General features: G+C 48.7%; 1 protein-coding gene across 12 annotated transcripts in view; it reads right to left on the bottom strand.

Moving 5' to 3' along the window:
* Positions 1-1,592: 1,592 nt before the first annotated feature.
* The window catches only part of LOC109906792 (pericentrin), a 34,092-nt gene continuing 21,646 nt past the window's right edge, over positions 1,593-14,038 (bottom strand). The window contains exons 29-58 of one of the 12 annotated variants that reach the window (XM_031792572.1): positions 13,193-13,353; positions 12,886-13,055; positions 12,569-12,756; positions 12,253-12,415; positions 11,844-12,137; positions 11,423-11,727; positions 11,235-11,351; positions 11,037-11,057; positions 10,391-10,627; positions 10,161-10,325; positions 9,874-10,026; positions 9,601-9,762; positions 8,538-9,428; positions 7,455-7,625; positions 7,186-7,363; positions 6,769-7,097; positions 6,558-6,660; positions 6,290-6,468; positions 6,016-6,222; positions 5,775-5,945; positions 5,456-5,616; positions 4,502-5,372; positions 4,172-4,378; positions 3,824-4,006; positions 3,449-3,669; positions 3,267-3,349; positions 3,036-3,168; positions 2,771-2,904; positions 2,044-2,105; positions 1,593-1,886 (exon numbers count right to left, since the gene is read on the bottom strand). In XM_031792572.1, coding sequence (XP_031648432.1) covers positions 2,062-2,105; positions 2,771-2,904; positions 3,036-3,168; positions 3,267-3,349; positions 3,449-3,669; positions 3,824-4,006; positions 4,172-4,378; positions 4,502-5,372; positions 5,456-5,616; positions 5,775-5,945; positions 6,016-6,222; positions 6,290-6,468; positions 6,558-6,660; positions 6,769-7,097; positions 7,186-7,363; positions 7,455-7,625; positions 8,538-9,428; positions 9,601-9,762; positions 9,874-10,026; positions 10,161-10,325; positions 10,391-10,627; positions 11,037-11,057; positions 11,235-11,351; positions 11,423-11,727; positions 11,844-12,137; positions 12,253-12,415; positions 12,569-12,756; positions 12,886-13,055; positions 13,193-13,353 — 6,402 coding nt within the window. In that variant the 3' untranslated portion in view covers positions 1,593-1,886; positions 2,044-2,061. Of the gene's footprint in view, positions 2,106-2,770; positions 2,905-3,035; positions 3,169-3,266; positions 3,350-3,448; positions 3,670-3,823; positions 4,007-4,171; positions 4,379-4,501; positions 5,373-5,455; positions 5,617-5,774; positions 5,946-6,015; positions 6,223-6,289; positions 6,469-6,557; positions 6,661-6,768; positions 7,098-7,185; positions 7,364-7,454; positions 7,626-8,537; positions 9,429-9,600; positions 9,763-9,873; positions 10,027-10,160; positions 10,326-10,390; positions 10,628-11,036; positions 11,058-11,234; positions 11,352-11,422; positions 11,728-11,843; positions 12,138-12,252; positions 12,416-12,568; positions 12,757-12,885; positions 13,056-13,192; positions 13,354-14,038 lie in introns of all 12 variants that reach the window. The other 11 variants (XM_031792577.1, XM_031792571.1, XM_031792575.1 and 8 more) reach the window with 11 other exon arrangements.

The following is a 14,038-nucleotide window of genomic DNA, read 5'->3' as shown; positions in this document are numbered from 1 at the left end:
GCTATTTTCACCCCAAATTTAGACAAGTTTCTGTTTAGAATTTCGGCCATTTGTTCGTCAATTATATTTATACATGCAGCGTATCTTCTGTCATAACGTGTTGCCCTAGAAGACTAAATAAAATAGTGTTCGCCAGACTGTCTGACATCGATAGAATGAATGCATTAATCTAGTTCTCACCATTACATTTTTCTGTTTCGTTTAGGGACCCGGGGAGAACGCAATAACTAAAACAAATGGGAATGGTTGGTCCTGTGCAGTGTCCAAATGGCATCAGTTTTAACGGTTTTAATTTAATTAAAAGCGGACAAAACACGTTTCTTTATAGACTTTAGTTCGTTTTGGGAGCATATTTGATGTGGTTAAAAAAAACTGTCTGCATGCATAAGTGTCAAAGATAATACATTTGCATTTTCTCAAGAGATGCTGAAATAAATCACACACTGAACAAAAATAATAACGCAACAATTTCAAAGATATTACCGAGTTACAGTTCATATAAGGAAACCAGTCAATTGAAATACATTTATTAGGCCCTCATCTCTGGATTTCACATGACTGGGAATACAGATATACATCTGTTGGACACAGATAACCTTTAAAAAAAAAAGTGTGCCACACCTGTCAAGTGGGTGGATTATTTTGGCAAAGGAGAAATGCTCACTAACAGGGATGTAAATACATTTGGGCACAAAACTCTCGCTTTTTGTGTGTATGGAATATTTCGGAGATCTTTTGTCTCAGCTGATGAAACAGGAGACCAACACTTAACTAAAATAAACGCAACATGTAAAGTTCTCCACTCCTGTTCCCGAGGCAAATGAAAGATAAATGAAAGATATTTGTTTATTATTTTAATGCAAGACATGCATACATTCTGCAGTTTATATTATGGCACATGGGAGATTATATGCAGTCAGTGTCCAGATTTCAATTACTACTCTATTTAACTCATTCATTTAAATTAGGAATATTCTGCTTATTCATGTCCACAGGGTTACTCGTGAACGAGAAATCAAAGGTGCATGTAAACAGTTTATTCGGAATAAGACCTTAAACAGGATGAGCTACTATCTGGAAAACTGTGCGCATGTAAAACGGTACCAGTTCCACTCGACTAACCAATGACCTACCTTGTATGCCCTGAATGATTACATCATTTAATGGGCATCTCAGTGATTTAAACCCCGGCTGAAATTGTTGCTGATAAACACTGTAATATAGTATAGAAATGGTTTAATCTAGAATTACCAGAGCACCAATAAATGTCATATCAGTGATTTGACCCCTATGTGAACTGTCATGATCTGCAGTGTAACTGAAGCCCTAACTACCAAAGATGTTGCTGGTTATTAAGATTGACAGTTTCACACACGGGGCAAACAATCTCATTTTGAGATGGTAAATGCATGTGTCCAAAGCACCCCAGAACTAATCACCAGTGTTAATGAATGATTAACTAAGTAAAATGGAGGTGTGTTTGTACCACCATCAGTTTTTGATCAACCCACAATCTAACAATACTGTAAGTATTGATATAAGTCTGTGCATGTCTGATCCTGCCTTAAAAAGATATACACCCAATGCGCAAGGCAGGTAATCACACAATTCAAATATTTATTGATTTTGTAGAAATGGTGATCTATATAAAATGTAATTAAAATCATTGACAAAACATGTTCACCAGCTTTGATCTAGCTCAGAATTCCAGTCTGAAACTTAACACATTTATCCACATGAAATATTAACAGCGAACATATATACAGAATCAGAGATACAAACTTGAATAAAGGTCGGGTAGAAAAATATCGATCTAATACTTTCAAAAACACATGCATTCGGGTGAGAAGACCGCTTAGGATTTACTCGGAGGCCGACAGAAATATCTGTGGAAAAAAGTCATCGTAAAAAAATACATTTGTCTTAAAAAAAAAAAAAAAGTGTCTTAACTTTCTAAATCAGATATTAGACAAATACAATTCCCTTGTATATTTGAACACAGATGGATCATAAATATGTTGCATTGAAAGGAGGCATTCATACATTGCTTCATTCCTTCCTTCAGCAGTCAGACTTCTTGTGGTAGGAGAGAAGAGATGGAGAGTCTAGAGGAGAGAAAACAATGTGTCAGAACCAGATAAAAGGGCAACACTCTCCCTCTCACACACAAACATATGAACACTCAGGTGTCTGTGGAAAACACTCAGTACAGAAGAAAGCCATTCTAAAATGAACAATGGTCCATTGAATAGTTACGTAGTGACTACCCACACGTGCCTGCTTACTCTAGATTGTTCCCTACCCTGAGACGTGCATCCTGGTACTTGTAGTTTGTTCAGTATGGTGGGGGTGATATTAACGAAGCAGTGTATTCTGGTACTTGTAGTTAGGTCCTCACCTGGGCCATACCGGTAGATGAGGGACAGACAGCTGAGGTACAGCCATGTCCTGTTCTCTTGCAGCCACAACTGCCGATAGCCAATCATATCAGGGGAACTTGGAGGCGGGGCTAAGTAATCCCTGCTAACTGGGTCAGGAGATGGGATTGGAGGTGGTGAGATTGATTGATCAGTTTGTCAGAGAGGAAGTGTGTCCATGGTAACAATGCCGTCCCCTAACCCAGGGATTGTGGGTAGTGGACTTGCCGTGGTACGATGCCATCACCAAGCTAAAGCCCCTCTTTCTCCCTGTCACCTCTGATCTCCCCCCCTCATCTCATTCAGTGAGTGTGTGCTCAACTATTAAGTGTAACCAGGGTGTGTGTGTGTACCTGGACGTGCAGCCCCCAGGAGTTGCTGTACGTTCTCCAGGTGGTGGATGTAGTCTGTCAGAGACTGCTCGGCATCCTGGGACAGAACACTGGACGGAGCACACTCAGAGGACAGGACCGGGTTGGAATACACTCTAGGGGGTACAAGAGGGGAGAATAAGTGAGAAGACAAGAGGAAGAAAGAAAAATAAATTAAATCTCAAGCTATGTCGTTAAAGAGATTTCCCCTCAAATGAATGGATGTTTACAATGGAAGGAGCAGTACCGGTTTTGCAGCCTGAAGGGTGATTTCATTGGTGAAACCACACCCTTACGGGTGGGGCTGCTGTCTCTAGTAGGTGGAGAGGAGTTGTGATTGGCCAGTGGCTGCTGCTGCCTCAAAACCTCTGTCCTGGAAGCTGAGAGTGAAATAGAAAGGTTACAAAAACTGTCCATGTACCTTGCCTGTGTGACGTTGGTAATCCTATCTTCATCGCTCTGGATGTCTCTCACGCACCTGTGCTGTGTCCGTTGACAGTGACAGTTGTTGTAACTCCTCTCCTGATGACTCTCTGCCACTTCCTGGTCAGGAACTTCAGTCTGGAGAAGGACAGGGAAGGGTTAACATGCATGACACAATGACCCATTGCTCTAACATATGACCCACCCACACACACGAGCAACACAACCCCAACCCACCGTGAGATGGCGATGAAAGCTCGTACTGCAGCTCTGAAGCGTGAGAGGGGAGAGTGTGTGTGGGCGTGGGGGGGTGAGGGGTGCGCCCCCATCCGAGCGATAAGACAGAGAGTTGCCTGTTCACAGTCCTGAAAGCCCCCCAGCAGGAGCAGAAGGTAGCGCTTCTGGTAGACCAGAGATTTCCTAAAGCTCTCAGCCCGTAGATAGCGCTCATACAGTCGCTGGAATAGAGGGACAGACACACAAACAGGGTTAAAGGGACATCAAGACAAGGGACTTCACACCAGATGATCCATGGGGACTTTCAACCCAGAGGTCAAGTGTGTGTGTGTGTGTGTGTGTGCGCGCGTTTGTTAGTTTGCCCGGGTGGCTCACCTTGCTGTTGCTGAGGTCAGTGCTGGGCCGGTTCTCAGTCTCTGCCTGTTGTAGCTGTCGTTCCAGACAGGACAGGGTGTGTTTCAGGTTAACCGTCTCCTGACTTAGCTCTTTCACGCGGGCCGACAGGTCAGAGTTCTCCCTCAACAACCTCTCCCCCAGCACCGAGGAAGAAGACGAAGACTGCAAGCAGAGAGAAATTGGTTACCATGGTTCTTATTAATCTCATTTATTGTAGTCGCAAATCCCCCCAAATGCCATAAATACACTTAAAACACTGCCAACTAGCTCATCTCCCAGTGCATGTTGCTATGCATGGGCCAAGCTATGATCAGCCATTTCTGGTACCTGGTGATTGTATAGGGCTGTGCTGGTCTGGTCTGGTCCAGTCGAGGTGTTATTCTTGGGTTGGAGTGGGCTGGAGTTGTACTGGTGTCGGTTGGACAGTCTCTCTGTGGCCATCTCTCTCTCCTCCCTCTCTAGCTCAGCCAGAGTCTGCTGGAGATGTCTCATCCTCTGCTGGTCCTGCTGCCGCAATAACTCCAATTCACACTGCTGAGAAAGAGAGGGAAGAGAAAACAGGAAAGTAAACAAGACAAAGATGGCATACAAGTGGCTGAGACACAGTTGTATTACAAGTCAGACAGGCAATGCTAAAATGTTGCGTGAAAATCTCACCAGTTTGTTGCTGGTTCTCTCGTGTCGCCTCTCTCTCACTGTCTGCTCCTGTCTCTCCTTCCTCTCCCTCTGTTCCTCCCGCTCCTCGTCATTGACCGATCGAAGCCTCTCCCTCAGCACATTGCGCTCCGCCCCTAAGCGACCAGAACGCTCTCTCTCAGTCTCCAATGCTCGACTAGCCTCCTGCTTCTGCTCCTTGAGTGTCTTCATAGTAACTCGGAGGCGGGCTGCAGCATCCTGATCTCTCTGTGCCTCCTCTCTCCTCTTCCTCTCTTCCTCCTCTACTCTCCTCCGGTTCTGCAGAAGTTCCGCCCTCAGTCCATCTGTCACGGTGGCTAGCTCCTCCCCCTGCCTCCTCTCCTGCTCCAGTTGAGAGCGGAGCTCCGAGATGAACTTCCTGTCTCGGGACGCGTCCGCTTCTTGTCTGCGTGTGATGTCATCGAGACGCCGGGCAGACCGCTTGCATTCCTCCTCCAGTTTCTTCATGTGGGCGTCGGCTAGGTGGGACTCAGCCTCTTTCAGGAAGTGTTCCAGCCGACTCTTTTCCTGTGACTGGAAAGTGTCGAGTTGCCGGGCGGAACGGGCACACTCCTCCTCCAGCTCCTTGTGGGCATCGGCTAGCCGTGTGTCGAGCTGTGATTGGAGGAGGTGGCCGCGGGAGAGTTCTATCTGGAGTTCCTGTCGGAGGTTACTAGAGGTCGTCCTCTCCTGGTCCAGCAGACCCCTCAGGGACACGACCTCTGATCTCTGCTGCTCCTCTTCCTTCTCCCGGAGGTTTGTGAGAGTTCTCTCCTGGTCCAGCTCCTGCTGTAGCTCCTGGACTCTGGTCTCCTCCCTCCTTACAGCCTCCTCACAGTCCTCTATACACAGCCTGGGAGAGGACACACACATCAGTATTTTTATTAATGTGTGTGCATACATAAATTATGTATGTATGTATGTATGTATGTATACCTGAGTTTGCAGATCTCGTTTTGTAGTTCCTGCTGGGTGCTGTGGGAGGAGTTAAGTCGCTCTCTGCTCTCCTCTAGTTCCACCCTCAGCCTGGATAACACCTCCCCTTTAGATGACTCCTCCCCCTGGGAGTGCTGCAGCTGCAGACCCTGCTGCTGCTCCTCATGGAGAGATGAGGCAGAGCGAGGGAGGGGAGAGCGTTATTTTTTCACTCTTTCTATTAAGCTAAGCAGATACAGTGAAGCTTTTTTTATATATATTTTTTACAGTATACAGGACTGCCTTAGTGGAGATCACTCCAAACACGTAAAACACACACCTGTCTCTGTAGCAGTGTTTCCAGCTGACGGAGGAGGTGGATGGAGTCTATCTCAGGGTGGGAGGAGAGAAAGGCCTGCAGCTCAGAGCGAAGCCCTGCCCTCTCACAGTCAAACACACCCCTTACTGCAGCCTGCAGCCCTCTGCTCCAACCAGCATCCACCGAGTTCTCCTGTTAAAACACACAGGAGGGTCAGTATGCACACATTCAGAAGTTAAGCACACATCTTACACACACTCACCGGTCTTTGTGCCATCCGACAGAGCAGTTCTCTCAGAGCGATGACAGTTTCCTGTAACGCCCTCTTCTCCTGCTCCCAACACATTGGAGGAGCTTTAGAGTCTAACTGATAGATCGTCTGGTCCAATGAGAGGTGGTTAGAGGGGGCGTTACGCTGGGAGAGGGCGAGAACCCTGCAGCTCTCCTGGTACACTCTCTTCAACAGACCCTGGAAACACACACATAGTTTGGTATAGGGCTCATTTGAAACATTTAAGGCATGTGTGTGTTCATACTTGTAGTTCAGGAGACAACAGCTCGTCGTTGTAGCTCATACTCCCGGCGGCGCTGCCTGTGTGTGTGTTGGTTGCGGGGTTCATGCCTCGACAACGCAGGTACTCCAAGAACTGTGCGTCCAGCCTCTCTGTCTGCTCCAACTCTACCTTGAGTCTTACACCGAGCTCTGAACTGACATCTACACGACCGAGAGAAAGACACAGACAGAGATTAGACACATGAACACAGACAGACAGGACCAACAAAATGACAGACAAACAGACTTACTGCTGCCATATCCATCACTGGCCCACGCTGTTGCAGACAGAGGAGAGGCGGAGCCAAGAGATGAGGGAGGGGCCGTCAGGTCCAGGGCTTCCAGCTCATGCACCTGACAGGTGAGAGAGGTTTAATATACGTGTGTGTGTGTGTGTGTGTGTGTGTGTGTGTGTGTGTGTGTGTGTGTGTGGACACATTTCCCAACACTTTTTCCACCCACCTTGTCAGCGTCCATTGAGTCCAACATGGAGAGGTTGTCCGAGGCAGAGATGGACCCAGGGGAGTGGGTGCTGTGTGTGCCCAGCTCTGGGCTGATTGTCCCTGGGCAGGACTGGTCTTTCCTTACCCGGGGGGAGGCTTTAGCCTGGAGCCCCAGGCCTGTGCTGTTTAAAGCACTGAGGTCAGACAGTCTAGAACCGTGGAGAACAGAGGGGTGGAACCTGTCCTCTCTGGTTCTCTCATCAGAACAGTCCAGTCGACGGAGAACCTCGGGAGAACTCAGGGACTCGTTGGGAGACACACCGTCCTGGAATCCTCTGGGTGTGACGTCTGGAGGAGGAAGATGATCACTGTCATCCAACAGCTCTGCACTCAGAGAAACACCATTGTCTGTGTAGCAGCTTGAATGTGTACTCACCCTTCAATGAGTGTGTCTGTCTGCTGTGCGGGTTGCAGGTCTGTCTGAGCTGCAGCAGTTCTCGTTGCTGATAGGCCAGCTCCTCTTCCTGCACGGCCAGGTCTTCCTGTAGGCCCCGGAGTTCCGCTTTCAGATCGTGGTTATTGGTTTCCAGGTCAACCAGGGCCCGGTCCTTGGTCTGATTGACAGGTGAATGAAATAAGAGAAAAGTGTTATGTTCAAAATACATTGTTTGACATGTTCAGTTTAAATGCACACACACACAGTACCTGTCCCTCCTCCAGTAGTTTCTCAGCTCTCTCTGTGCTGGAGCAAAGACCCTCCTTCACAGCTGCTAACTCTGCCTCCAGGGCTTGATGCTCCGCCCCTAGTCTCTGTAGCTCCTCCTCCCTCTGTCTCAGGGCAGCGTCAGCCTTCGCCAGAGTTTCCTCAGCACATGTCTAAGAGAAGAGCCTTCATCATCATCAGTATGATCAATATCAACAGCACCATCAAATATGTAATCATTCTTGCAATCCATTATCCTGGGCTTTGATTAATTCAAGAACAGCACTAAAAACCTTGAAGACAAGAAACATATGCAAAACGCACACCAACACAAATCCCTTACCCTTCCTACCCACAATGTGCAGAAAATGCTGAGCGACTAACCCTACTCAACACCATTATTTTCCCCAAACACAAATCTATAGCAAACTGCTCACCAAAAGTGTTTAAAATAAAATATTGATTGGCAAGTCACATTCCAGAACACATGGCGAGAAACCTATACTCCATTCTCCATTTTCAGAAAGAAAGTAAATAAATGCCAGTGTGAAAGAACTTCACAAGACGGAACTGTTTTCTGACCACTCCTGGCTTCCTCTTTCTGATGAAGTCACTTCCTCTATGAGTAGCACTCTTCTGTTGGGTGCCAACACATCAACATCTCCTAGTTTCTCTCTTATGCCTACTCTTAGTCTCTTCCCCTCTGTAAATATACCATTTAGCTGATGCTTTTTCTCCAAAGACTCAATCTCTCGTTCACTCTCTCCCTCTAACCATAGCCAGCTGGGTTAGAGGGAGCTGAGCTGACACAGAAAAATACCTAAATAGTGAAAGCTACTTAGTGTTGCAAGTTAGGCTTAGAGAGGCTAAATGGAATGGATTACTCAAGTTTGAATGAAAACATCAGGCAGGCTTTCAAAGACGACAACTTATCCTTTCTGCGTCAACCTTTACCTACCAACTAATTCTACAAATAACTAATACTACTAAATATAACACCGCTCCTACTTGGCTAGAAAGAAATGTGTTTAAATTGATGCCACATGTTGAGTCAATCTGATTGGATCGACGCTGCCACCACTTACCAGCACTTCCTTCTGAGCCTCCTCCTGGTTGGCTCGCCTCTCCTCTAGTTGACGGCTGACTTCCTGGAGGCAGGCCCTCTGAGAGGTCACTTCCTGCTGGAGGCGTTCTATTTCCTCTTGGAGTCTGCACTCCTTCTTCCGCAGGGCCTCGCGTTCTGACGAAAGTTCAGCCTTCGCTGTCTCGACAGCCACCAAGGTCTGTAGAAGGGCTTCTGTCTCTTTCTCCCGCTCTTCAACCCTTGATTTTAGCTCCAGGACCAGGGAGTCTAGCCGAGTTTTCTCCCCTCGCAGGGAGTTCGTCTCCTGGGCAAGAGCCTGCCAGTGACCGCTCTCCTCCACAGCTGCATCCCTCTCCTCCTCCAGCCCTTCTTTCCTGGCTCTCACCTCTTCAAGCTCAGCCTCTTTTAGATGGAGTTCTCTCTTTACCTCTTCCCCCCTCTCCCTCTCTTCCCTGAGCCTCTTCCCCATCTCCTCCCCCTGTCCTCTGTACTCTTCCTCCTGAGAGAGCAGCAGTCTCTCCATCGCCTCCTTCTCTCCCACAGTCACCTCCAGCTGCCCCTGCATGGCCTCCACACGAGAACGAGAAGATGAGGAGTGGAGGAGACTCATCTCCTGCTTAAGACTGTCGCCCTCTCCTCCTCCTCTCTCTGGTTGGGGGTAGTTGGCAGGTTCCGGGCTGGGAGCAGATGAAGGGTTAACACTGTCGCCCTCTTGTGATAGGCCGCTGACCTCGTGGTAGGCGGGGCCAAGGGTGTTTAGCTCCGCCTGTAGCGTGCTGATGACCTCATGAAACCGCTCCTCCTCTTCCTGCTTGTCCTGACGCACCCTGATGATGTCACAGCGGAGGTGCTCCACCTGGGAGCGGAGGTCTTCAAGTTCTGTCTGGAAGGCCTGTAGAGAGACCGGGAGAATGGCTTCCAGTTCAGGCAAAAATAATGACATTTCCATTGTGTGTGTGTAGTGTGTACTACATTGAGGTCACAGTAGTTTGAATTCTGAGAGATTATGTCATTATATAACAGGGCTGAATTATGGAGGTCTGTGTGGGTGTGTGTGTGTGTACCGTGATGTCCCTGGCTGTCTCCAGCTCCAGTTCTAGCTTGTGTATCTCCTGGGTCAGGTGGTCTATCTCGTCATTCTTCTCCTCTAACAGAGCAGATGGGAGACTCTCCTCCTCTCCAATCTCTCTCTCCTCCAGGCGAAAGGTAAGGGCTGAAACTGTCTCCTAAACAGAGAAAGACACAGGGAGGAGATTTAGAATACAGTAGGACAATCATTGTTGGCATTAGAGAGGACTAACAAGTACTAGCATGACTGAAAACTGTAGCAGACCCACTTTGAGAGAAGCGACTTGGTCGTGAAGCTGGGTGATGGTATCCGTGTTCTGATTGGTCAGGAGCTCCAGCTGGAGAGTGAGATGTTTTAACTCCGCCTCTTTTATGGTCAGGTCTCTCTGAGTCTCCTCCATTTGACCAACCAACACACACACCTAGAACACACACACGTTAACAAATTAATGCAACCAAGCAAACTAATCTTCTCTGGCCAAAGATCTCCATACACTAGCAGTTAAGCTCTGTTAGACCTTTTACTAAAGCAGGTGTTGAGGTTGGAAAAACACACCTGTTGCTCCTTGTTCTGCAGGTCTTGCTGTGCGGTGTCCAACGCGTCTCGGAGAAGCTGGATGGGGTTGGGGGTGCTAGCATTGTTGGTCTCGTCCAGTTTAGACTGCAGCGCTGAAATCTGGAGACGATTTGACAACTGCTGCTGCTGCAATGACTCCTTATCCTGGAGGGAGAGAGAGCGTCATTTAGTGTGTGTGTGAGAGAGAGAGAGAGAGTGATAGAGTTTACCTGTGTGAGCTCCTCTTCTCTCTGCCGAGTTCTGCGCAGCTCCTGCTCCAGTCGACTGACAGCTCTGCTGCTCTCGGAGCTGCTTAGCAACGCCTGTTCCAGCTCCCGAATTCGCCCAGCCAGCTTGTCAATCTCCTCATTGCGCTCAGCAACCTCGAGCTGGACCTGTTGATTGGCTGCCAGCAGGGAGGTGTGGTCTTCTGTCTTGTCCCTGATGAGGGCTTGAAGGCTCTCCACCTGAGAAAGAAACACAGGGGGGGGGTAATATCGGTTGTCAGGGCACCAGTTGCCAGGGGTCCTATGGGGTTTCCCATGTTAAGCTGTACGCCGGGTTTACTAAAGCCATTCCGGGTCTGCAGCCACTACAACTACTGAAGCCATGAGACAGAGCAGCAACACACAGCACAGAGGGATGAGATGGAGGGAAGGGAGGATGAGATGGAGGGAAGGGAGGATGAGATGGAGGGAAGGGAGGATGAGATGGAGGGAAGGGGGATGAAAAGGAGAGAGAAGCAGCGGCGCTCTAACGGCAGATGTATCTTCAATGCTTATGTATCAGTTATTCACGCAGGTGTGATCACAACACACACACACGGTGGGGGCAGAGTAGCATGTAGCGTTAGGAGTCACTGGAGAGATTCCATACCTGCAGAACCAAGTCCTCAATCTAGAGCATTCCGTGAAATAAAACAAAACAAACGGTCAGCAACAGGTCCATTCAGGAGCAGGACCTCAAACATTAGAAACATTCAATATCTATAATGACTCATCAGATATCGTCTTGACTAAACACTGCAGTATTAAAGACTTAACACACTAAGGTAAGAATGCGTGTGTGTCTTACCCGCTGGCCCTTGCTGGCCCCGGCAGTGTGTCTGGCTGGCTGTCTGAGCTGAGCCTCCAGACTTCTGATCTCCTGTTGGAACTCATCTCTCTCATGCTCCCGCTCCACTGCCTGCTCCTGGAGAGACACAGAGATAAACTTGTGTGTGTTTTACACATCCATACATTTCCACCCAGCGTGACACTTACGTCTATAAACTGCCTGTTGTGTTTGAGCTGTTTCTCGAGGGCCTGGACACGCTGCTGGAGGTCCTCTGATTGAGCCCTGTGCTGCTGCTCCGCCGTGAGGCCCTGGTTCTCCTGTTCCTCTAGCTCGGTCTCCAGAGCCCTGAGGCGCAGAGACAGTGAGCTGCGGTCTTTCTCTGCCTGCCGCTGCACACACAGCCTCTCCTGGGCCAGACGATCTGCCTCAACGAGGAGGCCTTTAGACGCACAAACACAGACAGGAAACTGAGCAACAAACGCGTGTCCCCCTCTATACTCTGGACAGGACCCTACAGGAAGAACAGACAACTAAGAACAGGACTCAACGTGTACACAAAACATATGCAACATAATCAATCCCAGTTAAGCTTATACCACAATTTCTCTCATCTATCCCCTTCCTCACCCTTTTCTCTCTCTCCCAGTCCGGCGGTGAGATGGACCTTCTGGCGCTGGAGGAGACTGTGCTCCTCGCTTAGCTCCTGCAACTGCACCCTGAGGTCCTCTAGCTCAGAGGTGAGGCCTTCCTTCTGATGCAGCTGCACCCTGAGGCCCTCCAGCTCCACCGTGAGGCCATCCATCTGGTGCAGCTGCGCCCGGAGGCCCTCCAGCTCATCTACAAGCCGTTCTTCCTGAGCCTCCTTTTGTTGTAGAGATCCTTCCAGAGTTGCCTTCTCAGCCACATAGCCCTCCAACAGACCTACACACAACAACAGTATACACACACAGATGCATGAATGCACACACAATATCACACTGTTTTTACAAACAAAGATTCTAAAAACACATCGGAGAGACACAGTATCTCTACAGACCTTCGGCCTTGTGGAGCTCCAGCTGGAGCTTGCTCTTGAGTCCCACTTCCTGGTCCAGCTGATCCAGCACGAGCTGGTGTTGGAGCAGCATCTGGGAGGAGTCTGAACGGCCCTGGGAAAATCTCTCCTCCAGAGACAGATGGACAGAACAAGACTCCTCCAACTAGAGAGACCAAAAAAGAGCGAGAGAGAGACAGAGGAACACAAAGATAAGTGGCTGAGCTTCATGCAAATTCAATGCATAGAATGTTGTGTTGACCCCCCCACTAACCTCTCAAGCGTTCACTGCATGCCGACAAGCTAGTGTGTGTGTTACCTGTGTGCAAGCGCGTGTGAGGAGCTCCAGGAGTGTGTCCACAGAGTGGCGTAGTTGGCTGCAGGCTCCCAGGGCTGCTTCCTCTCCCAGGGCTGCTTCCTCTCCTCCAGAGTTTTTTTGGGACTCTGCCAGTAGAAGGCTCTCACACACACGCTGAGAGAGATCTAGAGCGCCTGTCGACATGTCTGCTACAGAAAGAGGAGACAGGTCAGGTATTACACACACAGTTATCAGTCCTTTCTTCCCAAGTGTGTCCTTGTTCACTCCCTGTCATAAATGTATCAAGGAAACAGATCCAGTTGTTAGATTCCACCTACCTGCCACTTGATTGGTTGTTTCCTCTCCTGGCCTCTCACCCTGATCATGACCTCTGACCCCGACACAGGCTTTGACCCGGCAGCCAATTAGCTCCTCCATTGCCATGGTGCTCAGAACCACCTCAATCAGAACCTTCCTCAGTCTCTCATTGGCTGACTGGAGAGTGTGCCTAGAGGTCAGAGGTCAAAGTGAGACGAGACCAACAAAATCACTCCATTTGTTTTTTAAACTCGAAAGCTCGAATTAATGAAGCATATACACTCTAGCTGATCATTGTCAGGCCTACATTCATCCAGACAGCCTCACCTCTCCTCCTTGGCAGTGTGTAGGTCCTCAGTAAGCATGTTGAGGAGGTTGCCTCCCTCCTGACTCTCTCGTTCTCGCCGTTGGAGGAGTGTATCCAGGGTCTCCATCTCTGACCTCTTCCCCTCCAACTCCCCCTGTAGATTACCCACCTCCGCTCGCAGCTGGAGAGCGAGAGAGTCATAGCACAGCAGTACCAATACAAAAGACAGAAAGAGACACACACACACACACACACACCTCTGTGTGCAGCTGAGAGCCAGAGAGAAAAGAAACCAGAGACAGGAAACCAGTCATCACAAGACGTGATCCAAGAATTGTCCTCCCAGTCATAGATACCACAGTTGCATTCAACATCACACTCCCTTTACATAACAGAACCAAAAGCAGAACTGTATCTTGTAATGTCCAATCAGAGAAAGAGAGACTGACAGTCTCCATTTTCAGTCAGCATTAGTTTGAGATTTGCCTATTTAGCCTTCCAGGAAGCACTCTCACACAAACGTAGAGCTACACAAACAATGGTGTAATCCTGTGTGCCTGACAGGCAGCAGCTCTGCTTCAACACAAACATTTAGTGAGAGTGAGTTGAAATCTGAACTCCCTCCCATTTCTTCCCTCTCCCCCTCTGAATCCCTTTACCTCTCCTTCCCAAAGCTTTTACTTGGCTCCTCTCTCCATCTCCTCCGCAGTCTCGCTCGTTCTCTTACAATGTCTTCCCCTTCTTTCTCCCTCCGTCTAACAACCAATACTAGTTGCCTTAGCAACAGTCCCCCCCATATCCCTAAGGTGGGGGGGGCACAAATACCCCACACTACCTGATCCATGGAAACAGACACTATTGAAACA

Source organism: Oncorhynchus kisutch, linkage group LG16 (genome assembly GCF_002021735.2).
Source record: "Oncorhynchus kisutch isolate 150728-3 linkage group LG16, Okis_V2, whole genome shotgun sequence".
NCBI classification, from domain to species: Eukaryota; Metazoa; Chordata; class Actinopteri; order Salmoniformes; family Salmonidae; genus Oncorhynchus; species Oncorhynchus kisutch.
This window is presented reverse-complemented; position numbering and strand designations above follow the sequence as displayed.